Genomic DNA, 10,551 nt, shown 5'->3' on the forward strand with positions numbered 1-10,551 from the left:
TGGAATGGTTTTCTTTTTTGCAGTGTCTTTAGGCCGTCCTCCAGCCTCGCAGGAGGCCGAGGAAACAGAGCCTGTTTGAGAGAGAGGAAGGTCCTCATCGGAGAGTGGGACGCTCACATCCATCTTCTCATCCAATGAGACCTTGCGTCCTTTGGGCGGTAGAGGTAAATCTGACCGCCCAGGCTTTGAAGAGCTGCCAGAGGCACGGGGAGGCAGCCCCCGACCCCGGCCAGAAGGGCCAGCTAGTGCCGGTGACGACACATCTGGCTCCTTGGAGGGTGCAGCACCCTCCTTAGAGGGCACAATACACTCATTGGAGCATGAAGGCAGTGGGTTGCCCACTGTCTTCGGACGTTCGTAAAAGGACCCTTGTGGAGATGCCAGGTCTTCCGGGGAAGTCTGCGTCTCCACGGATGCCATAGACAGTGGGGGTCCCCTTCGCAATGCCTCGGCATTTGAACCCCTTGCCTTGAAGGCAAGCTGTTCTCTAGCGTCTTGGTAGTTGAGATTGTGTTTGACCTTAAATGTAATTATCTCCTTTTCTTCCTTTCATTTCGGACATGTGCGTGAAAATGCGGGGTGTGGTCCGCCACAGTTTATGCATTTATGGTTGTTTTCACATATGTCAGCGACGTGGTCAGTGGCACTACATTTCGCACAAGTTTCTCGGCCGCGGCAGTTTCGGGAGCCATGCCCAAAACGCTGGCAACGAAAGCACCGCTGTGGGTTTGGAACGAAAGGACGAACTCTGCAGTTTAGATACCCTGCCTTCACGGTGGAAGGCAGAGAGTGGAGTTCAAAAGTCAGGACTAGGTGTCGGGTTGGTATTTCCTGTCCGTCTCGTCGTAGCGTGATTCGCCGCACGGCCACAACAGCACTCCGACGCAGCCCTTCAAGGATTTCTTCTTCAGTACACTGAAGGAGGTCATCCTCAGAGATGACGCCGCGCACAGTATTTAAAGTCCGGTGCGGGGTTACACAAACTTGGTGTTCACCTAAGCTAGTCAACTTCAGTAATGCTGTCCCCGCTCCAAAAACCCGCAGACCTGTAGGATTATGAAACCTGTGGGTCCCACAGAAATTGTGTGGGTGTATGGGTCCCCGCATAGTGCCTGCAGGTCTGTGGGTCCCTATGGGTCCCCACATAGTTTCTGCGGGTGCGGGTTCCTATGTGTCCCCGCATGGTTTCTGTGGGTCCCTACAGGTCTCCGCATAGCCTGTGGGGCCCGCAGACCTACAGGACTGTGGAGACCATGTGGGTGACCCACACGGTTTCATAATCCTACGCTCTGTGGGCGATCTGTGTGGGGCCTGCGGGAAATGGATGCTTGACTGCCATATTTGATTGAGCCATTGCCACGAACCGGCTGGTCTTGTTTTTATTTAGTCCTTAGTCAGACGCTTGTCCCGGCGTCTGAGATCGTTTATTTTTTCACCGAGTACCCTGTTCACCCTGGTGGTGGTGGCTTGAACTGCAATCACCTCTGGGTGCATCGCTTGCCCGTGAAGTTTTTTGATGAGGCACATCTGAAAAACATGTGACAAGATATTCAAAGGAACAGAAAGGCTTAAACATTCAATGTCCAGCTCGTTTAAGCCTGATCTCAACCCGAAAACCCGCTTGGTCACAGCAGGCCAAACTACAAAGAGGTCGTTTGAGCTGCTATAAAGTATGCAAATTAGGAGCAATTCTGTATCCATTGCTGATTATAAGCTTTTGTAATTAGCTAAAGACACAAATATGGAAATTAGCATTAAGGACCAGGCGAGCTGGTGGGTGATCATGGTTAAAGTTAACCCGAGACAATTGGGAAACAAAAAGGGACAAACACAACGAAGTCTCAAAACAGCTACAGCTGTGTTTTGCTATCGGTGGCCGAGTGGGCTAGTGCACACCAGCTCGGAGAACGTGAAGCGAAAGCTAGAGCTGCAGAACCCACAGATCCTGGGTTCAATCACCATCCCTAACCGTTTTGATCTGGATGAGCATCGTACCAGCATGCGGACGTGCATCACAACTGTCTGGTGCACGTTAAAGGCTGCACGTTAAAGGCCCAGGCTAGTGGTTGTACTGCACTGGCCAAATTTCTTATCTACAGCTGGGAGACAAGCTGCCTGCTGAGGCAAACTAAGTTCTAGGCTGTATAAACATACACAAACCTTTTCTTTTTTTTCCCCCCCTTGTGTTGAAGTTACATTAACCACAAGTATTGACCTGATCGTGGCATTGCATGTGCACTGATCTGCTGTTCCCAACTGACCGAAATGTATGGGAAGACGCTGGACTTTTTTCATCTAGACTATTTTATGATCTTTATTCCAGAGCAAGCCAAAAAAAAAAAATTAAATGCTGGTGCTGAGCTCAGCAAAGAGTAACTCAGAGTCATTAACAAGGTTAAAAATTAAGCGCCGTTCACACTTGCGAGCGAGTAAGACAGAGAGAGATCAGACCGGTTTTTAAGCCTTTTGCCACTTCTTAGGACCGGATGCGGTGCAGCGCAGAGCTGGTCCTAAGAGATTGCAAGACGTTTAAAAACCGGTCGGGTCTCTCTCGGTCTCACTCGGTCGCAAGAGTGTGAATGGGCCTTTATACGAGTCACTGGCACAAAATGGCACATACACATTAAGCTATGGCACTGAACTATTCACCACTGTGACATGCAGGAAAGAGCTGCTGCCATTTCTACAAATTAATCACGTCACTACAATACAATCCAACTACTCAGACGAGGCATTAATTAGGAAAAAAAATTACAGGATTACTGTTTAGATTAAAATTGTGTCAGGTGATTTGCCCTCACCTCTTAAGAATGCCACCTTCTTGGGCGTTAAAGGTGGCCTCGACTCTTTCTCCTTGTTCGCATTTGATGGCACTCCCGTCACGGTCCTTGTCAGCAGCACGTCCGAGCCCCACACGGACGTGGCCAGGTTCTTGATGGCCAGACTTGACCCAATCTTTGCATCCATGGCGTTGTCCCATGCTTTTCTCTGGAGTTTAACTCCCACATCAGTGAAGTTCATCTGTAAAACATTAAAAGAGGTGGCAAAACAAAGGTGCCTGGTGAAAACCAAAGAGCTGCTCTCCATGCAATGCTGATTTATGCGAAGTGGTTACTGTATTTATGATACCCTAGTGGAATGTCAGAGCAAACTGGAGCACTTTACAGTCAAAGGAATCTATAAATATACATAATAACAAAAACAATCACTGCAGCTGTGAGCACCAAACTATTTTTTCTTTCTTTTACAAAGAAGACATGTAAGAAAGAACAAGCAGTGAAATCCTATTTAGTACTTGGTACATATCAAACCTGAGGCAGCTATCCTGACTGGTCAGAAAACGGTTTGGTGTGCTAAAAGGAATGTAAAAACATTTTTAGAAAGTGGTTCTGCAAACATACTTATTTTGTTCTTTGGCATTAGAGGACAACATACCATATTTCCTTGCCCTATTAACACCCTAATTTTCCTGAAAATTGTGTCAATTTTTGAAGGGGTGTGACAAATATGGGGAGGGGGGGACTTTCTCAAATAAAAGCAGAAATGATGGTGTGTCAAACCACTGCATTGGAAATGTGACCGAGTTTCTAGATTGCAAGTGCGGCAGAGGATTTCCTGAGAACTGCTGTGACCACGGGCACGTTCAGAGGTCGTGTTTTTCTGTTTCAGATGGTTTCGATGGTGCAAACGATGTAATTTGAGCACTACCGAAAAGCACACAGAACGTAAAAGTCCAGAGCATGCTGCAGTCACACTCGTCGGCTCCCCCAAACATGCGATCCAAGCATGCGGCCTTTCTCCATTTCTTTTGGCAGCGAGTGAGCCAATGAACCCTGCAGGCTCGGCGGCTGCCTTCACCTGGCGGGCTCACGCACCCGTCGGCATGTCGCATGTATTGTTCTTGGCTATTTCGCCATCGCTTACTGGTGCTTTTTGTGATGCTTTTCAGTTATTTTAGGTATTTTAAAGGTAAATGACGGTCACATATTGCCCATGGTTTCATAACCTATTTCCTGTGGTAGGAAGGTTGCCAAAGTGATAATTTGTCGCTGCCTATTTAAACTAAACGCAATCAGAACTGCGCCGACGGCAGACCATGTGACCCTCGCCACCGGAGCATGAAATGCTGGACGGTGGCACGATCATTCCTAGGTAGCACAAGTTGCCCCCTAATACTGAAGCACTGGATATTCATAGAATTCCTCTAGTGCTTTGCATCATACTGCCTCTGGGCAAAAGGCAAAAAAGAGCAAGACCATTTATGGCCCCAACATCAATGATACAAATATGGGAGGCCATTGTTGATGCCGCCACCGATGTGCATCATTTCGCGTGCATTGCTTGCACTGTGTCCCTGCACAACAGCTACCAACAGACACTGGATCCATTTCACTCGTTTGTTGATTTCCTTAACTAATCTCCTTTCCTAATCTGGACATGAGGACACCGGATATAGTGTGGTTGCCTGCTGGCCAGGTTGTTTGGAGCTTGGACAGAAAAAGTATGAGAAAGATGCCTGTGCTTGCCCAAAAACCGCCACCCGAACGCATTGCACCCGCCGTATCGTGACCACACCAATGCTGTTGCTGGGTGTTTGGCAAAAAAGTTGCTGAACACTGACCACATGAATTCACCTTAAGTAACAAAGCAACAGAGGGCAGACTAAAAACAAAAAGGAAGCTCCCTTGATACTCCTAAGACGCACAAGTTTCGCTTGCACGCGCCTAACAAATGTAGAAAGAATTGCAGAAGTCAAATAGTATCATTAATGAAAAATGTGAGGCTTAAAAGGATACTGAACCAAAATTTGGATATTGCAAAATGAGGTTGCAGAAGCATTGAACGGGACACTACGAACTCTAGAACATAACTCATACATCTATACCTCAAACAGATGGCCATACTTTTGGAAAAGAAGGGTGCGATCAAGCGCGGTCTTTGACGTAATTGTCCTTCGAGAATTTGAGAATGAGGGGAAGCGCCTTGGCTTCTCTTCTCCTCGTTTCGGTTCACCAGCTTGACGGGACGTAGCGAGAAGGAGAAGGAATGAGAATCGTGACGTGCCTTGTCTCGTCAGGCTCGTCGGCCATGTTCAATCGTGCACGTCTTTCCCAAAAATATGGCGATCCGTTAGAGATATCGCTGTATGATGTTTTCGGGTTTTGCAGCGTTCAGCCTTGTCTTGTGAGCTCGAAATTTCGGTTCAGTATGCCTTTAAACCATTTACCCTTTAATGTCCAATGAATTTGCACAGAATGCTATGGGAACAGGTCTAGATTACCTACAAAGTTTAATTCGCTTCTGAATGTTTTCTACAACATTATGACTTTCATGCACTGGGTTGTGCCAATGCTGGTGTCTTGCTGCAAAACCAAGGAATAATTTGTCATGATGGTGCCTAAATATATTCCTGACGTGCAAATTTTAGCACTTCCTACATGGTCAGTGAAAAATGGTCAGTGCCGTTCAATAGGCCCAGACTTCCAATAATGAAAACTTCCTGCTAACATAAAAAAGCCTCCCATCCACAAATATCTTATGAAACTAACAATTACTGAATCAACTTACCATATCACCCTCTTCAGTGTATGTCAGCAGCTCGTACATAGGCTCATTACTGGAGCCTGCTGCAGCGAATGCTTCAGCAGCCACAGGAGCTGCCACTGGGCCAAAGGCTGCAGCTGGTTGTGCGGCCCTTTCCATCACAGGAGGTGGTGCAGGAGCAGGTATGGCAACTGGCGCTACTGCCCTGACTTGTTCTGTCAAAAATGTATAACATTAATCACCACAGGGCATAGCAGTGTCACGTATCGTGTGTTGGTGCACTAAAAGCTGACAGTGGGACAATGATCCCACAACAGCTCAAGCAACCGCCCACCATCTTTGAGCAGCATGACTGCACTGCCTGCCTCCAGGTGCACAGGGAGAGCAGCACACCTAGCACAAGGCTGGCAGCTGATTGGTTCAGCCTAAAACCACTAAATGTTTCCAGACTATCGCATTCCATAGAACCCGCTTACTGCAAGCACACCGAGCCTTCTGATTGACAGTTGTTGGCCATGGCAGAAGTTGTGCATCATTACACTAGCAGGAAGCAGTCCAACAAATATACAGGGTGTCACAAAAAAAAAAAAAAAAATTTAGTGTTTTTTTTTTTACTGCAAATATAAACTAGGCCATCGCCGAACACTCATTCTCTGCCCAAAGGTAGCGCTAGAGGTCACAACCAGATGCCAAAGCTTCATCCCGATCCGATACCTTATTCAAAAGTTATAAGTGATTTTTTGAAAATTTCAATGGAAAAATGGAGCCCATTTTTGCCCATTTTCGGTTTTGGGTGCCATAGAGCCCCATGAATTCAAAAACTCCGTTGGCGGCCATTTTGCAATTGCACTTTTCAGAAAAGCACTAATAACTTTTGAATATGGTATCGGATTGGGCTGAAACTTTTGCATTGGTTGTGACCTCTAGCGCCACCTTTGGGTGAAGAATGAGCTTTCGGCGATGCCTAGTTTATAGTTGCGGTAAAAAAAAAAACTTGTAAATTTTTTTTTCCGACACCCTGTATGTAAAACAAACACCCGCAACAGGAAGCTCTCGGAATCAGTGAGCAAGGAACAGATGAGGGCTGTGTTGATTTTGTCTCACAAATTTCCTTCTGAATCTATTTCACCAGATTGCCAGCTTGTTTGCCTGCTCCAGTTGTGCTGCTGCTGCATTTCAGACGCTAGGCCTAAAACGCTCAGCCACTGCCTCACCTTGAATGAATCTCAAAGCAAGACGCTAGTCACACAAACGTTTAGAACGAAGGGAAGAAGTTTAATCAAAACTAGCTAGTGCCAACACCACACTAGTGCCAGCATCACGACAGCATTGAGTTGCTATTGGTGAGCTTTTGCCAACAGCTTCATGGTCAGCAAAGGCGGTTCTGAAAAATCGGTACCGGTGCAATTCTGAAAACATGCTCCAACCGTTTTTGCAGCTGTAAACCTGTGGATCCCTTCACGTTTTTTGGGTCCACTTCCAGTGTGAATGGGACATTAGGGTAAACACCCAGTGAAATCATTCAGTGACCCATGTAGAAATGTCACACTTTCGAGCGATGACAACTCGTAGATTCTGGGGATGCATTTGGTTCTGAACAGCACTGGCGGTTAACATTGCTTGTTGTAAGGGAGAAAGGATGTTGGTATACCTTTTCAACGTAGTCAATAAATAAGCCTCATCTGTGATAGTACTTGCAGTCAAACTTCTGCTCCATACAAGACTATCAGCAGCAGCATTAACAGCACCCGCGGTAGAGACAGTTAAATGCTAATGGTGGCCCAGCCAGTGTTGCCTGTTGCCAACATCATCAAACACAGCTTCCTGCGGTTGCCAGCAGCAATTCCTGAAAGGGTCTATTATTTAGCACACACCTTCTTTCCGTACCAGGGCCCTCTGGAGGTCCCTGTTCAGCTTTGTGACGGTCTGCAGCTCTTCTTTTAATCTTCGAACTTTGTTCTTCGCTTTCCTGTACTTCTCGCGAAGTTTGGCCATCTCATCAGCGTTCTGGGTAATGATCCAAAAAAAGAGAATTAAGACAGACACATCACTGCATATGCACATTTACTAGAGACATTTGAATTACAGAACCTATAAACATGCCTTAAAAAGAGATTGAGATGTTTTGACTTCCAACACTTCTGGGTTCCTCTTTCGCCCCCTGCCATTATCAGCGACGCCCATGGTGATAAAATATAGAAGGGTGGAAAACATCAAAATTTGCAGACCAGGTGCAACTAAGGCCCATGCCAATACTGAAGAAAATGAGCATGTGACATGTGAAATGTTACTGGTTTCGCGCCTCGCTGCTGTTTTCGTTAGGCATAGCGTTTCCCCTTTTTTGCACATTGTCGTCTTTCATGGCACTCTTCATCGCTTAGCTTGTTGCGTGCCATTGTAGACAACCTAAGAGCGCAAATCCTCGCACTCTGTTCCCGACTTCACGCGCCGCAAGCACAGGTGGTGTGACGTGCCACTCGGCTCTCGGCCGCTGCAGCGGAGCGCGAGCACGAATGCTTGTGCTCTGCAACCATGTTCACGCGCAATAAGCATGGCGCGCAACATTTTTAACATTACTGTTACAACTACACAATGATTTCTGCGTATGGCCCAATTCGTTATCATTATCTACACTTTAGCTTTTGCCGTCTTTCGTGGTACTATCACGATCAATATGAGTGCGAACACCGCTCCGCGTGGCCCGCGGTACTATCAGTGCCCCCGGGCGATTTCTCTTTGAAGTATAAGTGCACCTTGTGGTCGAGACATCAACTCTAGCGATCACCGCACCACTCTTCTGCACTTTCGGTTCATCTGCTAGTGAAAAAGGGTCGCCCGGCGAAACCACGAAACTGTTCACCAGTGATGAAGCGCGTTTTTCGCTAGCAATGTGTGCCAGCAGAAATAACTTGTCTAAATATTTTTAAGGAAGTTTTAGTAGATTATTTCTATGACTCTGATAAAAATATCCGATACTTCGCCGGCACCTTTTAGCATGCATTATATTGTTATCGGAGGTATCAAAAGAATCAACTAAGACTGCCTATTATTTCCTTCGAGTGAGTTTTGCGAGAGCAAAGGATCACCAATAAGCAGAGGCAAGAAGTTAGTGCAGTGCAGGGTTGGGCAGAAATACTCAAAAATGTATTTGGAAATACAAATACTGGGATACATTAAAATAGTAGCTGAAATACTGATACTCAAATACCTATATCTGTAAAAGTGTATCACGATATAATTGGAAATACATTTTAAATAGAGGCAAAAAGTATTTAGAAATGAATACATTTTAGGGAGGGCAGAAATACAAATACAGAAATACTGATACTGCAATACATTTTTCGAATTTGTTTGAGACGCCAAATGAGATGAAGATTGAAGTTGGAAGTGGAAGTTTTTGATCCTGAAATTACTTTCCCGAAGGCTTGGCACTTTGCCTTGAAGGTAGTGACTTCGGACGACAAGGTATTCTCAATGGACTCGAAAAAACGTTCCATCAAGGATTGACTGCGGTCCCCTCCCTGACATTCTGTCTGTCTGACAAGGAATGCGAAAGGACTTCGACCTCTAAATAAATTCTGTGTCATCCTAAATCCCATCAAAACGTCACCACGCCCCTGTCAACATTTATCACACGACGTCACAGTGGAATGAACTGGTATTCTTTATCTGTAGGTGTGGCCTTGAACATGACACTTTACCACGCTGCTGTATGAAAGGACAATACATATGTGCTTTCGTTGTAGGTTACCTCGTTGAAGATTGTGCAGGCAGTGTCATTTGGAATTTTCAAGAATAGCGAACCACCTGAAGCACCCTGGAACACATGTCTTATCTTCTGTTACGGTTGAAAAAACAATATGGTGGCATCCCTGTTGTGAAGGTCCTTCCTGCCGACCTTTTGCCACCGACGCATGGATTGCAGTCCTCAAGTTTCGTCTTGCATACTCCAAATAAAGACCTTGTGGATTGCAACCTGATATTGCCGGCACAGGTGTGAGCTCTCCGAGAAACAGTGCGCTCAAGACGAGTCGCAGGTGTACGAAGTTTGGGTCGGCACAGCGAGGCCATGTATGGCCTCCTTCCTGGGTTTCGGATCACCAGAACAGCGGGTCACGTTCATGTCGGCTGATGACGTATCCTTGAGCCGTACGATATTACAGGCGCAGCCGCAAACGGATTCCAATATGTGTGAAACTTCACAGCGTAAGTCATCCTACGATTTGAAGTCAACCACCACCAGGCATGTGCTGCAGCGGACTGTGACTCAGCTTTGTCGGCTGGGTGTACTGTGTACGCCAAGGCGAGAGGGACGGTTAGCAGCGGGCTTTGGATGCCAGCAAACAATGACTCAAGAAACTCCTGCCTAAGGACCTGCGGCAGAAAATGCTCCAACTCCACTCCTGGCCCGCCACCTGGTTCGAGTCCCCGACTACACAACAGTTCTCAGAAGAGAGAAGAGCACGCATAGAAAAAGAGTTTGGAGAATCGGAAGGAACCTTGGTCAGTAGGGTAACAATGCCTCAGCATCTCCTTGACCCTGGTGCCCTCAGAAACAAAAAAAAAAAAAATGTGTTCGGATTTGTATTTTTTGGGGGGGGGGGAGGGGGGAGTATTTCTCAAGAAAGGTAACGAAATACATTTCACCCTGATTGTATCGCGATACAAAGGAACATTCATAATGTATTTCGATACAGCAATACAGATACTGGTGAAAAAAATGTATCGCGATACAGAAATACAGATACGATATGTGTTCCTGAAATACTATCGCGATAGATTTGTATTGCGATACCGCCCAACCCTGGTGCGGTGCGAGCTTGGGTGATACGCTTCATGGAAAACAGCGCGAAATAAACGACGATGACGTAGAAGAAACACACAAAATGTCCTTGTCATTTTTTTTTTTGTCAGTTTTTCACGATGAAGCGTATCACCCATGCTCGCACCACATAAACATCTTGCCTGTGTGCATTGGTGGTTCTTTGCTCTCGCGAAACTCACACA

The 10,551-nt window shown here is 46.3% G+C and overlaps 1 protein-coding gene across 1 annotated transcript; it reads right to left on the bottom strand.

Annotated features, from left to right (window-relative positions):
* Positions 1-2,596: 2,596 nt before the first annotated feature.
* LOC121836849 (BEN domain-containing protein 5-like) lies at positions 2,597-7,453 on the bottom strand. Its single transcript, XM_042292121.1, has 3 exons — positions 7,419-7,453; positions 5,569-5,759; positions 2,597-3,021 (listed from the first exon to the last, which is right to left on the bottom strand). The coding sequence occupies exons 2-3, from the start codon at positions 5,701-5,703 to the stop codon at positions 2,767-2,769; spliced, it is 390 nt and encodes a 129-aa protein (XP_042148055.1). The 5' UTR covers positions 5,704-5,759; positions 7,419-7,453; the 3' UTR covers positions 2,597-2,766.
* Positions 7,454-10,551: the final 3,098 nt, after the last annotated feature.

Source organism: Ixodes scapularis, unplaced genomic scaffold (genome assembly GCF_016920785.2).
Source record: "Ixodes scapularis isolate PalLabHiFi unplaced genomic scaffold, ASM1692078v2 PGA_scaffold2__306_contigs__length_199485367, whole genome shotgun sequence".
Lineage (NCBI taxonomy): Eukaryota > Metazoa > Arthropoda > Arachnida > Ixodida > Ixodidae > Ixodes > Ixodes scapularis.

What these genes read in the sequence shown, in the direction of transcription:
- LOC121836849 (XM_042292121.1), bottom strand. Translation starts at nt 5,703, where the DNA reads ATGGAAAGGGCCGCACAACCAGCTGCAGCCTTTGGCCCAGTGGCAGCT. An exon ending in ACACTGAAGAGGGTGATATG is followed by an intron (nt 3,022 to 5,568) that starts GTAAGTTGATTC and finishes AATGTTTTACAG; the next exon opens with ATGAACTTCACTGATGTGGG.